This window comes from Hypomesus transpacificus, chromosome 1, assembly GCF_021917145.1.
Source record: "Hypomesus transpacificus isolate Combined female chromosome 1, fHypTra1, whole genome shotgun sequence".
In the NCBI taxonomy this organism is placed as follows: domain Eukaryota; kingdom Metazoa; phylum Chordata; class Actinopteri; order Osmeriformes; family Osmeridae; genus Hypomesus; species Hypomesus transpacificus.
Window position 1 is genome coordinate 5,960,587 of NC_061060.1, and position 14,173 is coordinate 5,974,759.

The window sequence follows — 14,173 nt, forward strand, 5'->3', positions numbered from 1 at the left end:
TATAACAAAAGAAGAAGTGTACCATCGAAGAAGCGGGACTTCCGTCTTTGGACAACCGTTTGCGATTTTGTCTGAAGTATAATCAAACTACACGACATTTAATGTAAAATATTGAAACATTTTTGTGTGTAAGCTGGGAATAGATGTTTATGTGAATTTTCAAAGTGAAACAATCAAACGATGTCTACCGTTTTTGGTAGTACTACTATGAAAGCCATGCAGACTCACAGTCATACGACGCAAAATGTATTCAGGTGAGAAAATCGCCCAGTCACTAGCGGTCCTACATCAGTATGACATGGTTAACATTTCAATAATGTATCTTGACTTGACTACATCTGTTGTTGAAGTCTGTCATCATGATATTTCAAGAGCTTGGGCTAAATGTATTTGAACTTAGTATTCAGCTTTTGCAATATTTTCTTTTGCAATGTTTTTAATATATATATATCTACCATATTTGCTATCTTGTATATGTTCAGCCCTCAGGAACTTTCTCTGGAGATCAAGTCCTTCATCAGTGGAGTAGACCAAAACCAGGGTCGGAAACTTAGCGTTCGTGAGCATGCCCGCTGTGCCGTGCGCCTGTTGCGCTCCGTCCCCGCCTGTCGCGGTGCTGTGCTTGAGCACCTGAGGGGCGTATATGATGAACACGTCTCCGCCTTCCTGCACCACCTGGAAATGGAGGGAGACGGCAACTCCGCCCACAGCTCCAACCTGGAGGACGTGATCATGGAGGTCCACGGTGTGCTGTCAGAGTTCATCCGCCTCAACCCCCGAGCCTGGGCACCTTTGGTGTCATCCTGGGCTGTTGACCTGCTGGGCCAGCTGAGCAGCAAGCATGCCGGCCGCCGGGCTGCCCCTCACTCCTCCAGCCTCAACGAGCTGCTGCAGCTGTGGATGTCCTGTGCCGCTACTCGCTCTCTTATGGAGGCCTACTCCCAGTGCCTGGCGGCCATGTTGGCCTGGTGCCCAGACGCCTGTGTAGATGCTCTGCTGGACACGTCAGTCCAGCACTCCCCGTACTTTGATTGGGTGGTGGCCCACATTGGCTCCTCCTTCCCAGGCACGATCATCAGTCGAGTGCTAGCCTGTGGCCTCAAGGACTTCTGCTCCCACGGTTACCCGGGAGACAAGCTCGGTCAGGGGGGAGCAGATAAGGGTAGCCGAGTGCCGAAGATCGGCTCTGTGGTGGGCATCCTCGGCCATCTGGCGGCGCGACACTCGGACAGCATCCGGCGAGAGCTGCTCAGGATGTTCCAAGACAGCTTGAGCCCGCCCCCTATGTCCAGCTCAGGCTCCTCCTCCTGGGAGAGCTCCGCCCAACTCCGCAGGGCCACAGTGCCATTCCTCCTCCAGCTGGCGGCGCTGTCCCCGTCTCTCCTTGGTGCTGTGTCAGCAGAGCTGGTGGAGTCTCTGAGGCCGCCCGTGCTCCTCCAGCTCCAGGTGGCGCTCCAGGGCCTGCCCCGGGATGAGCTGGACAACATGCTGGGCCTGGCCGTTCACCTCATCAGCCAGAGCCCCGCCGGTGGTGCCCGCGTCCTACGCTTCCTGGCCGACACCGCCACCCCTGCCTCCGTCATCATCTCGGGCCCTACGCCCTCCCCCAACGAGGGGGTCCGCGAGGCCTGCGACCGCCTGCTCCAGATGCTCCTCCTGCACCTCCACAAGCTGGTCTACAACCGTCCTGAGGGGGCTGAGGTCAACCCCCACTCGTCCGCCGCCCAGACCCGCCGCGTGGTCCCCTTCCTTGAGGAGCTGCAGTCCCACGTGGGGGAGCTGTGTGCCGAGACACTACGGCTGGAGAGGAAGCGGCATCTCTGGCTGCACCAGCTGCTGTGTCTGCTGTCCGTGTACGGCGGCCCCAGTGTAGCCACAGAGGCCCTCTGCCAGCTGCTCACCCAGGCCCGCAACCCAGAGGAGCTGGCCCTGGCCTGGCAGCTCCACAGCCCGCTCTCTGCCTGCCTGCCCGGCCTCCTGCCGGCAGCAGTGGCCCGCTGTGTGGCCCAGATCCACACCCACACCCTAGGGCCCCGGCAGCTCCGGCAGCTGTTGCTCAACCTGGCGTCCGCCATGCAGAGCCAGGAGGAGGAGAGGAGAGGGGCTGGAGCTGGGGGCGCCCAGGCCTCCATGGCGGTGCAGGTGGGGGCGGCGGTCTCAGGACACCTCCACAACTTCTGCCCACTGCTCCTCCACGGGGACTCGGGGGTATCCCACGCTGCCGTGCGGCTCCTGTCCTGCAGCCCTCTCCCCCGCGCAGCTGCCCCCGCCCATCTGCTGCTGGTCTGCAGGGCCACCGTCACTCACTTTTTCCTGGCCCTGCGGCGGAGAGGAGAAGGAGGGAAAGGGAGAGATGGAGGACAGGTGGGAGAGGCGGTGAACTGCTCGGTGAGCCTCTTGTCTCGGCTTGCGGCCTACTCCTCGCTGACCCTCAAATGTGTCCTGCAGCAGCTGGTGGAGGGAGCCCTGCACAAAGGCAATTCAGACCTGTTTGGAGGGCAGACAGAGGAAACGGGTGTGGAGACCCCCGTCTCCATGGCCCCGACCCAAGACCTGGGAGCCTCTCTGCTGGACATCAATTGCAAGTTTGGCACCACAGTCAACTTCTCCGGCAGCGTGTGGTCAGTGTTCCATGCTGGTGTGATTGGTAAAGGGCTGAAAGTCCGCACGGCCAAGCCCCATCCTGACCCAGCCGGGGTCATTCAGAATGTTCAGACTCTCCTGGCAGTCACCGTTCAGTGCTGCAGTGCCCCTGGAGTGTCGGGGGGAAACGGCAGCCTCAACAACGGAGGGCATCACCCAGCCTCTGACCCCGAGGAGCCGCCACCCATCAGTGCAGAGGCTGCCAAGGTGGTTGCCGTGACGCTGGTGGAGAACATCTGCCCAGACGTGGCCAACGGAGAACTGTCATGGCCGCCGGAGGAGCACGCTCGCACCACCGTGGAGAGAGACATCCACATCCGACGATGTTTCGAGGCCCATCCCGTGCTCTTCCCCCTGCTGCACGTTGTGGCTGCTGGCCGTCCAGCCCTCTGCTACTGTTCAGCGGTGCTCCGAGGCCTGCTGGCCACTCTCCTCGCCCACTGGGAGGCTTCACGGGAGGCTTCGGCCGTGGACTCTCCCTGGCACCTCCAGGCCTCTTGTCTGCTGGTGTCCTGCATGGGTGAAGGCCAGCTGTTGCCCCCTGTACTGGCCAATGTCCATGAGGCTTTCCCTTACTTGACTCCCTTTGAGGTCAGGCTGCTCCTGCTGGCTGTGTGGGAGTATGTGAGGGGCAATGGTCCAATGCCCCAGAAGTTTGTGTTCAGCTCAGAGAAGGGCCTGTTTTGCAGAGACTTCTCACGGGATGGAGATGTGGCCAGATATGTGGCGCCTATCCATAGTGTCCTGCATAAAAACATTGACCGTCTTGGCCACCTGTGCTGGCGCTTTCAACTCTGAGAGAAAAATGGAAAGAACAGATGGAGGGTGGGACTGAACTGTAGGCAAGGGAAAAAACTGAGTTAAGGAGGGATAGTAAGTGAATGCAAGTAGGAGGAAGGTTGTGATTGTAGAAGACTGGGAATTGTGGGGGTGTTGCTTTGCAATGTTCAGTATTTGGTTGTTCCTCTCGCCTCATCTAGTTCTGTACCTTAATGTGTCTATTCATTTTTGTTTTTTGTTTTATAACATACAAGTATTTTCTAACTTGCTGTTACTGTGAAAATGCTACTGTCACAATAAATGACCACACAATGACAAATTGGCCTATTTTGTCTTTTTATTTTTTTTATTTTACTGAAATGCACATCAAATTGAACATGTATGATAATCAACGCATTCAACTACAATATAAGGCCTAACCTTTCCATGTGTATTCTTTAAGTGTGTGTGTGTGTGTGTGTGTGTGTGTGTGTGTGTGTGTGTGTGTGTGTGTGTGTGTGTGTGTGTGTGGGTGGGGGGGGGGGGGGGGGGGGGATTGTCGGTTCGTCCCATGCTGACGTGTCAGATCCAGAGAAGATAAAGATATACACGAAACAAGATATTTGCCCAATCCTAGACAACTGATGAAATATTGAAACGTATTTCGTTAATCCATGATTGTGAAATGACACATGCGTTTTTTCCCAAAGAAATGTAAATATGTACATATACAACATATATTAAGGAGTATTCAACGTCGATGATAAAAACGTTTTCAAGTTGGTTTTGCGTAATCTTGTTTTTCAAGCGAATCTTTGATGGTGCGACATGAAACAGGGCTGGACCAAGGTTGAAGCATAATCAAGATGGCCGCCTTCATAGAAAGGTAAGACAATGCAGTTCCGCGGCTTTATCGTGTAATTAGTCACTATCATATATGCTGTGCGGCCATGTTATTTTGGCGCTAGATTTATATGTCTATATGCTTGCTGCAGTTCTAAGTAGACTTCCAAGTTTTCTTTATTCAGGTTAATTGCCACTGACAAAGTGAACCCCCTTCAATTGAGTTACAAGCGGCTTATTGTCGCCAGCGCGTAACGCGCTACGCTGGCTAGCGTAGCTAGCTCTTAGAAATAGAATGATCACAATCTAATTAGCTAGCTAGTCATATGACCATCTGCCTTTATATCTACTAATTTATGAGGTATATTTGCCATTAGTTGTGCTTGGTGAGTTGTCATGACTGGATAGCTTAGTTTTAAATAGTTGCTGACGTTAATGGTCATTATTCTACCAGCTAATTTAGCGTTAGCTAACCTAAACTAGCATACTAACGGGATTTGACAGGATGTTAAAGCCGGATTGTAGAAAAGCACACGATGCTAAATAACCATTTCCTGTTGCAGTAGTACGTTTTGTGTGAAGACCATGGTTGGATCTACGACAATTTTAGCAGGCTACCGTTAAATGTATTGTTCAAGTGTCTTTAATCAACTCTGTAGAGGATCATTCATTGAATTATGTCGAAATCATAAAATGACTCTAGTTTTTGTTTGTTAACTAGCTGGGCTTATTGAGTGGTCCGAAGGAGTTCTCGTTCTTCCTCTGACACTCATCCACAACAAAACACACGAAGCGGCCAATCAGCTATTGACAGCTATTGAGTCGATTTATGAATTCCCGGACACATATACAAGATTTTCTGGTCAAAGTGCATTGATGCATTATACAGGAATCTTCAGCGTCGACTACAGCTTGTGGTATTACTATCTTCCCCTCTATCTCTTTTGTTTCTATTCTCAGGATGGGTTATCTCTTGGTTCTGGGGCTGTGTGTCTGCCTAAGTGGGACACGGGCTGTGGATCGTGGGAATTTCAAGACCTGTGATCAAAGTGCCTTCTGCAAGTAAGTCCTCTTGATGTGGTTTGGTTTGCAAAAGAGTTTGTTTTTCCTGCATAGCACATCAGTCATGTGGCCAAAGTTAATGTGCATGTGTGTGTATCCAGGCGTCAGCGAGCATTGAAGCCTGGACAGTCCCCCTACAGGGCCTTGCTGGAGACAATGGAGCTCACCAACACCAGACTCACCCTTCAGCTTATCAATGACAACAACAAGGTCTGTTACACACACACACACTGAATATACAATCTCACTCATGGTTTAATGGAGTGATACTATACATGTTGTATGTTTTCTCATCGTGTACTCTGGAGGGAGCTCACTCTTCACCCTCATCTTCTTCACCACACAGGTGCGTCTGTTGCTGGAGCTCTACCGTCTCCAAGGCAACATGACAAGGGTGAAGATTAATGAGCTGAAGCCCCTGAAGCCTCGCTTTGAGGTCCCAGACGTGCTCATCCAGGAGCCTCCCACTGAGCCGTAAGTCCCCTGACTGCCCCCTGGGGGCTGGAGGTAGAAAAGCTCCACATGAGTAGAACAACAGCTGTGGGATCAGGGAACAACTACAGAAGAGACAGGAATTTGGTTTTGTAAAATACAGAAAGGGGCCTGGATAAAAATGTCTGGCAGATTCTGTATAGTTTTATAGTCTTGCGTGTGTTTGAGTGCACCTTGCATGTGTTTGTTTTGGGTTTATCATTCTGTGTCTCTGTTTCCTTCCTCCCCTGCTTCCTGCCAGAATGTCTCTCCTGTCTCAGGATGAGAATGGGGTGGTTCTGTCTCTGGGGACAGAGTCCCAGAGGGTCATTGTTAGTGCCCACCCGTTCCGATTAGACATCATGGAGGGGCGGGAGGTGCTGATGTCGCTCAACTCGCGTGGGCTGCTTGCCTTCGAGCACCTGAGGATCCGCAAAGACACGTAAGACACGCTCGCTCTCTCATCCTCACTCCCCAAGCGGCCGTTTCTTAGTGCCATGTCTCCATGTTTTCTTGTGGTCACACGATGCATGGTCCTCATGTTTTCACCATTTCATTTTGTCTTTCTTTTGTCCTCTTTTCCTGCTCTTTTCCTCAACTTCAAGTTTCTCCTATAAGATAACTAAATCATTGGGTAGCATGTGGGATAAAATCAAGTGGGTATTCACTAGGTAGGCTTCATCCCTTAAGTTTTGTAAATAACTGTTTGTGCTTGACAACACTATAAGGCTATGACTCATTACTGTAGATTGGGAATTACAGTGTAGTCCTTATGGGTCACAACGGTAGTGATTTGGGCATGTAATGCCCAGAATAATCTCTTTCAAGCTTTTTCTCCCATGTCTGTGTCCACTGCCCTTCCAAATCACCCTTCTGCTGACCCTAGAAGAGCAGTCTTGTATGTAGTGGCTTGGCTCCCCTAGCAGCAGTGTACTCAAACCATGCTGTACGTTTCTGTCTGGTCTGTGCAGCGGCCTCCGCCGAGGCCAGATTGTGACTGTAGTGCCCTGGGTGTGTTTTACCTCAAATAGCCCCCGTCCAGGGAGTCGCTCCCTTCTCAATCCCCTTTTGTCATTAGAACAAAATCCCAGAGAGCTTAGTTTTTCACAGTAGCACTCCTACATAAAGAAACAGGCAACGTAGCCCGTCAACATGGTTAGGCTTCCTGTGTGCTCCCTCTAGTTGATTTGAGATGAGTAGACTTAGCTGATATTGCTCCAGGTAACAATATAAAGTGGTCTCTGTTTGACTAACCTCCCTCTCTCACTGTCCCTCTCTCCTTCCTCCTTTCCTCCCCTCGCTCTTGTTCTCCTTTTCCCATGAGCAGACAGGCAGACCCTGAGGCCGAGAAGAAAGAGGAAGGAGACCCTGCCAACCCGCCAGCAGAGGACGTAAGGAAACTTTAGAAAACAAACTCCCTCTGTTCTTACTTGCACCTCGCTTTTTCTCTCCTTTCGTTTAGCCTTGTAGTTCACCTTTCTTCCTCTTCCCCCACTTTAATGTTGGTCCCCCCCCCCCCCCCCCCCCCCCCCCCCCTATTGCTTGCTCCATCTTTCAATCCCAGGGAGCAAATGCAGAGGAGGAGAAAGTGGAAGATGGGATGTGGGAGGAGACATTTAAATCTCACACAGACGCCAAACCTAATGGTATTCGCATACACTTCCTTTCTTCTCATTTCCGTTTGGGTGTCTGCCTAGACACCTATGTCCTGTTAAATATTTAAAGGCTGCTCCGCTCTCTCCCCACAGGCCCCTCCTCCATCAGTCTGGACTTCTCTCTGCCGGGGGTGGAGCATGTGTATGGCATTCCGGAACACGCCGATAGCCTCCAACTAAAGACCACAGAGTAAGCAATGAAAACGTTAAGATTCATGCTTGTAATTGCACCAGGAGCAACACTTGTTAACTGACCAGTGTTGTTGTCCAGCCTAAGGCTTTTAGATTTGGCTTGGGGACAGTCATTGTTTGTTCCATTTGTGTTTTTGTTGAAAACAGAATTGTTCTGTGTGTTACAGTGGAGGAGATCCGTACCGCCTGTATAACCTGGACGTGTTCCAGTACGAGCTGTTTAACCCCATGTCTCTGTACGGCGCCATCCCAGTCATGCTGGCCCACAATACCCAGCGCACCAGCGCCATCTTCTGGCTCAATGCTGCTGAGACATGGGTGGACATCAGCTCCAACACAGCGGGCAAGGTGAGACCTAAAAAGGCCTTTCTTTTGTCACATAATGAATGCCCTCACACTTTCTTGCCCCTTACAGTCCCTGGTAATGTGGCGCCCATACACACACTATACTTCCACAAACACCAATGTCAGGCAAATAAGACTCTCTCTCACACGCACACAGACCCTGACACACACTGATGTCTGTGGGTTGTGTTTAAACAGACCGTGTTTGGCCAGATGCTGGACTACGTGCAGGGTTCCAGCGAGACGCCACAGACGGACGTGCGCTGGATCTCTGAGAGCGGCATCATCGACGTCTTCATCATGCTGGGCCCCACCCCCTCCGACGTCTTCTCCCAGTACGCCTCGCTCACAGGTTAGACTCCTCCCCCTTCGCCACACACAATCATTCCAATCTTTTTGTAATCCGTGTCTAGTTTGACAGTCCAGTCTGGAACGGTTTGACATGGAGCATTATTATTAGTCCCAGTCAATATTGGACACCTCCACTCATATTTCCCTGTCTGCTCCTTCCCGCCTCAGGGACCCAGTCCTTCCCCCCCCTCTCGGGGCTGGCCTACCACCAGTGTCGCTGGAACTACAACGACCAGGAGGACGTGCGGGCAGTAGACCAAGGGTTCGACAATCATGACATCCCCTACGACTTCATCTGGCTGGACATCGAGCACGCTGACGGGAAGCGCTACTTCACCTGGGATCCCCACAAGTTCCCCCAGCCCAAGGAGATGCTGCAGGGCCTGCAGGACAAGAAACGCAAGGTGCACACACGCAAGCATGCACACGCATGCACATCACAAACACACTGACCCAGCAGCCGAGCAGTGACCTGGTGATGGAGTCACGTGTCTATACTTTACTGCTTCTACGTTCAACACATGTATTCATCCTTAATGTTTTCTACCTTCCCTCCCTTCCTATAGATGGTGGCCATCGTGGACCCCCACATAAAGGTGGACAGCAACTATAAGATCCACAACGAGATCCGCTCCCGGGAGTTTTACATCAAGAACAAAGATGGCGGAGACTACGAGGGCTGGTGTTGGCCTGGTACGTCACCCCACAAACTGAGCCTTAATTACATCACAAAACAATAGGCTTTTGACAGAATACATTTTACTGTCATAGAGCATAGGACAGAGGTGTTTAATCTCTCTCTCCTTCCTGTCCAGGTAATTCTGGCTATCCAGACTTCACAAACCCAGAGATGAGAAACTGGTGGGCCAGCATGTTTGCCTATGATCAATACGAGGTCAGAGACTCTACCTCCTCAGCCCCTCACGTACACACTTGCTCCCATCTTTAACACTGACATTCCCTCCACAACCTCGCTCTCAGTCCTCGGAGGTCTCAGTTTCTCACCCCTCTCCCGGTTCCCCAGGGATCCATGGAGAACCTATACACGTGGAATGACATGAACGAGCCGTCTGTGTTTAACGGCCCGGAGGTAACCATGCACAAGGACGCCATGCACGGAGCCTGGGAGCACCGCGACGTCCACAACCTCTACGGCCTCTATGTGGTGTGTGTCTGTCTGTCCGTTTCATGCCTAAAACCATACCTTTTCACCTTAGATGTGGACCTTTTAATGGATGACTGATAGGGGTGGGAATCTTTTGGTACCTCAGGATTCGATTCAAAACGATTTTTGGGGTCACGATTCGAAGCAAAAAAATCGATTCCTGATTTTTTATGTTTACAATTTTGAAAGTTTGTAATCAAATTTCGATTCAATATATGCTTAAATTTTATTGAACGATGTTTGACGTTTGTGAATCAATATGAATTGCTAGAAGACTAAGTTGCAATTCAAATGCAAATCGATTCCCACCCCTAATGACTGAGTTGTTAAGACGTCACCAGAGCTAATGCAGGTAGACCATAGTTTGACCATGATGTCAAAGGATGCATGCTTTGAAACGGTGCCGGGTGACGTGTCGTCACCTGACTTTGTCTTCCCCTCTCAGCACATGGCCACGGCAGAGGGTCTGATCCAGCGCTCGGGCGGTGAGGAGCGCCCGTTCGTCCTGACCAGAGCCTTTTTCGCAGGGTCTCAGCGCTACGGTGAGTCCCACCCTAAACGACTGGAGGCTGTGACTTAACACCTGTCGGACTCTAACGTGTGTGTGTGTGTAGGTGCCGTATGGACTGGTGACAATGCAGCTGAGTGGGACCACTTGAAGATATCCATCCCCATGTGTCTGAGCCTGGGGCTGGTGGGAGTGTCACTGTGCGGAGGTAAGATGACCTGTGATGACCCTGTTCCCCTCTCCAACCTTCCTTCCACTTCTCTACCTGTGTGCCTCGCGATGGGCTGGAAAACACGCGCACGTTAAAACACAGACCTCCATCAACATCCTGCTTCGTTCGTCCTCCCCTAGCCGACGTGGGCGGGTTCTTTAAGGCGCCCAGCTCGGAGCTGCTGGTTCGCTGGTACCAGACGGGGGCGTACCAGCCGTTCTTCCGTGCCCACGCCCACCTGGACACGCCCAGGCGGGAGCCCTGGCTGTTTGGGCCCGAGAACACGGCGCTGATCCGGGAGGCGGTGCGTGAGCGCTACGCCCTGCTGCCCTACTGGTACCAGCTGTTCTACCACGCCCACCGCAGCGGGGAGCCCGTCATGAGGTCGGTTCAGCAACAAGACAGGGACGTGTGTGTGTGTGTGTCTGTGTATACCTACGCTCGCCCTAATCTACCTCCCCCTCTTCTGTTCCAGAGCTCTGTGGATAGATTATCCTCAGGACACAGCTACGTTCTCCATGGACGACCAGTTTCTGCTCGGTGAGTTCGTCAAGCATGATAAGATCAATCAATGCAGTTTTGTAATGCGGACAAACTCTGCCGGATTGACTGCTTGGGATATAGCAGTGAAGCCATTGCCATGGGTCTCATTCTACCCATGCTTCCCTTTGCTTCAGGGCGGGACCTTCTGGTGCATCCCGTTACGGACGAGGGGTCAAGGGGAGTGACAGCCTACCTGCCCGGAAAAGGAGAGGTGGGGAACCTAAAACAAGACAATCATGACAATATTAACAACGTAGTTCCTCTTACAGAAGGGTGTCTCTGACAAAGCCATGCTAGTATTGGGGACTAAAAACTCAGGAAGATCATATGAAGGTTGTACGATGTAACTGGACTTGGACCTATCCCCTCAGGTTTGGTTTGACGTCCACACATTCCAGAAGCACAATGGAGAGCAAAACCTCTACATCCCCGTCACCATCAGCTCCGTAAGAGACAGCGTCCACACACACACACACCGCCGCTGGCTGACACACACACACACACACACACGGTCACACCTCTAATCGTGGGGGTCTGCGGTTCCCAGATCCCGGTGTTCCAACGTGGTGGTTCCATCATTCCCAGGAAGGTTCGCGTACGCAGGTCCTCCAGCTGCATGGAGAATGACCCTTACACCCTATATGTGGCCCTCAGTCCCCAGGTGACACACACACACATTCTTTCATGACTTATCTCTCCATCTCTTCTTTCTTTCTCACGCATGCATCCGTGCACACCAGTGGCATACACTCAGGACATGCAAAGTGGATGGCAGGAGTAGAGGGAGTATTTGGGGGAGTTGTGTGAACACGCCGTGTGTTACAGAGGACCGCCCAGGGGGAGCTCTACATAGATGACGGTCACACCTTCAACTTTGAGAAGAAGGAGTTCATCCACAGGAGACTCTCATTCGCCAATAACAAGCTCTCGTCCAGGTGTGTACAATTCTTACGTCTCTAGCTACCGTATCTTTTTCTCTTTCTCTCCCTCTCTATGCTCTTTCTCTCTGTCCTCGCCTGAGAGTTTGAGGACGTTCAGAATTGATCAGCACTGTCAACCATGTAGAAGTGCCAGCATTATCTTCAGTATGGATGTAGGGCCTAATTTTCCTTATGTGCTCCTGCAGCAACCTTGCACCAGACGCCCTGTTCTCCACTCCCTCCTGGGTGGAGCGCATCCTCATCTTGGGGGCCAGTAAGCCCAGCAAGGTCATCCTGAAGACTGCCGGTGGGTGTCTGTCCCAAACCTTGAGCACTCAGTCCACCAGAGAAATACATTTCCACTACTTGAGATTGCCAAGTGGACATTTAAACAACTAAACAAAACCAAAAATGCTTGACCATAGTTTGACATGCTTTTGAGTGAGTGATGTATATAAGAGACCTAGGTGGTTGTAAACACACACTGCGTTTACATGGATTTGAATTACTGGCTTATTTGGGGCCGTTTGCATTCGCAGTACTCCTATTGTCATCATGCACGAAATGTATGATGAGGGACGTTGCTTCAACTCCATGTTCGCCGTCTTTCTCGAAATGTTGATGTTGTTGTTGTTGTTGGTAGTGGTGAAGAGGTCAAGCGGAAAGGGCTGATTCACCTCTAGTTGTAATGAAAACAGCGCCACGTATCGTACTGGGATATGACATGCTTTTGGCTAAAGATTCGGTTCATTCACTGCCATATATATATTATATCGAATTGATACCATCATGTAAACGCAGTGACTGTGTTTTCTCTCTCCATTTCATATAACTCTTAAGTTACACTGATCTACTACTCTAGGAATGCCTACTTGATGCCTAATCCCCTTTTTTTCCCAGATGGCAAGGAGAGACAGCTGGAGTTTGACTTTGATGCCTCCATGTCGGTTTTATCCCTTCGCAAGCCGGGAATGAACGCAGGGGAGGACTGGGTTGTGATGCTCCAGTAACCATGGAAACGAAGAGGGTAGAGAAGATAGGCAAGGCATGACAACTGGACTGAGGAGATTGACAGAAGATGTCTGAAAAGATGTGGCACATCTGACTAACCAAGAAATGCACACACGTTACACCATACCATACACCTCCTGCACTCTGGCCGTCTCGTCCATGTCTGGTTTGCATTAACTCAAACTGTAGAGTTTTGTCAACTTACTGAAGCGTTACTAGATACTTTTTTATTGTTTGTCCATTTAGTTTTGTAGGGAAGACAAAATGATTATTAATGATTATGATATCATTGTAGAGGCTGCACTGGAGATTTAACCCAACAAACAAAAAAATATTCCGCTACTAAATTAGCCAGCTGGTATGACTCGGATCTCAAAGACAATTGAATAACTTGATTTTCAAATGAAGGCGCATGTTCACATTTATGAGACTGGGCTTATCTGCCACCTTTTTAATTACGTAGTTAATTCTTGTTTGTAGTTAATTCATTCCATCCACACCTTTTTAGTACTTATAATGCAACAAAGTGGATCTATCTTTCTGCTCACCTCAACACGTGCCACATTTCATTTGTTAGATTTTTAGGGAACATCGCTTAACAATGCTGTGACCAATTATGTGGATGCTTCATAATGTTCTGTGTGTGCTTTTGTATTGCAATGGGATGTAACAGTCCTCTCAGCTGTAATTTAAGGCCAGTTAATTCCTTTTATCAAGATTCCTTTTCCTTCATTTTTTTTCTTCTCCTAAATTTGACTCAAAGTTGTAAGCCTCATTATTTCTGTGCTATTGAATGTGTGGGTTGTAGAAGACAGGCAAAAATGGTGAACAACTACTGAAAAGTTGAACTCATTTATAAAACGTTACTTTGGGAACTGATCAGGGGAATGAACCACTGATATTGCAAACGCTTCATCTAATGTTTTTCAACTTTTGGTTCAGATTTGTCTATCAGTTTTATTAACTTGATTCTTATTTTTTGTAATGCACTTGAGGGGAGACATGACTGTTTACCAGGTTTAGGGGATGGGGATTTTAGATTTAGGGGTTTTGGTACAGGCCTATGTTTATGGTTTTCAGGGTGTTCTTTTGTAACTTTCTTTTTTTTGTTCAAATCTAAACCAGAGCTCTTTATTCATTGTCAGAGATGCAGAGAGATGTCTACAAGGACCTGATTAGTGGAGATCAGAGGAATGGACTTTGGGGGTGTATGACCTTCTGCCATAGATTCATTTAAAATATTTGTTCCTAAATGTTGAGATCGTTAGAATGTTGCAGCTAACCTGTTGAACGGTGACTATGGAGAATCTGATGAGTTGTGAAAATGCGATGGAAACATAGCAGTGACTTGAGACCAATTGAAATAAACTTGACCAAACCTTAAAGGGTATTGTTTTTTGTATGATTAAAAGTGGAATTTGATTAAAATAAATGTACATTAACAAAATAATTTCAGTTTGCTGTTCTTTGTTTTATTAATAGTATCGAGTGCAT

General features: G+C 49.6%; 2 protein-coding genes across 4 annotated transcripts; both read left to right on the forward strand.

The window, feature by feature from the left end:
• Window positions 1-14: 14 nt before the first annotated feature.
• Window positions 15-3,736, forward strand: ints5 (integrator complex subunit 5). Its single transcript, XM_047024037.1, has 2 exons — window positions 15-254; window positions 483-3,736. Exons 1-2 carry the CDS (start codon window positions 181-183, stop codon window positions 3,439-3,441), a joined length of 3,033 nt encoding a protein of 1,010 aa, XP_046879993.1. The 5' UTR covers window positions 15-180; the 3' UTR covers window positions 3,442-3,736.
• Window positions 3,737-4,023: 287 nt separating this feature from the next.
• Window positions 4,024-14,064, forward strand: ganabb (glucosidase II alpha subunit b). Of its 3 annotated transcripts, XM_047024060.1 has the most exons (25): window positions 4,025-4,116; window positions 4,211-4,288; window positions 5,206-5,307; window positions 5,409-5,517; window positions 5,654-5,781; window positions 6,041-6,220; window positions 7,106-7,169; window positions 7,343-7,424; window positions 7,527-7,623; window positions 7,793-7,973; window positions 8,169-8,322; window positions 8,490-8,725; window positions 8,888-9,014; window positions 9,137-9,216; window positions 9,346-9,486; window positions 9,932-10,028; window positions 10,101-10,202; window positions 10,346-10,589; window positions 10,681-10,745; window positions 10,883-10,959; window positions 11,120-11,194; window positions 11,296-11,409; window positions 11,574-11,683; window positions 11,875-11,975; window positions 12,569-14,064. In XM_047024060.1, exons 2-25 carry the CDS (start codon window positions 4,269-4,271, stop codon window positions 12,676-12,678), a joined length of 2,796 nt encoding a protein of 931 aa, XP_046880016.1. In that variant the 5' UTR covers window positions 4,025-4,116; window positions 4,211-4,268; the 3' UTR covers window positions 12,679-14,064. The 3 variants fall into 3 exon arrangements, with proteins under 3 accessions (XP_046880005.1, XP_046880016.1, XP_046880024.1); XM_047024049.1 differs by having other exon boundaries at window positions 4,024-4,288; XM_047024068.1 differs by lacking the exons at window positions 4,025-4,116; window positions 4,211-4,288 and adding an exon at window positions 4,786-4,871.
• The last annotated feature ends 109 nt before the right edge of the window (window positions 14,065-14,173 follow it).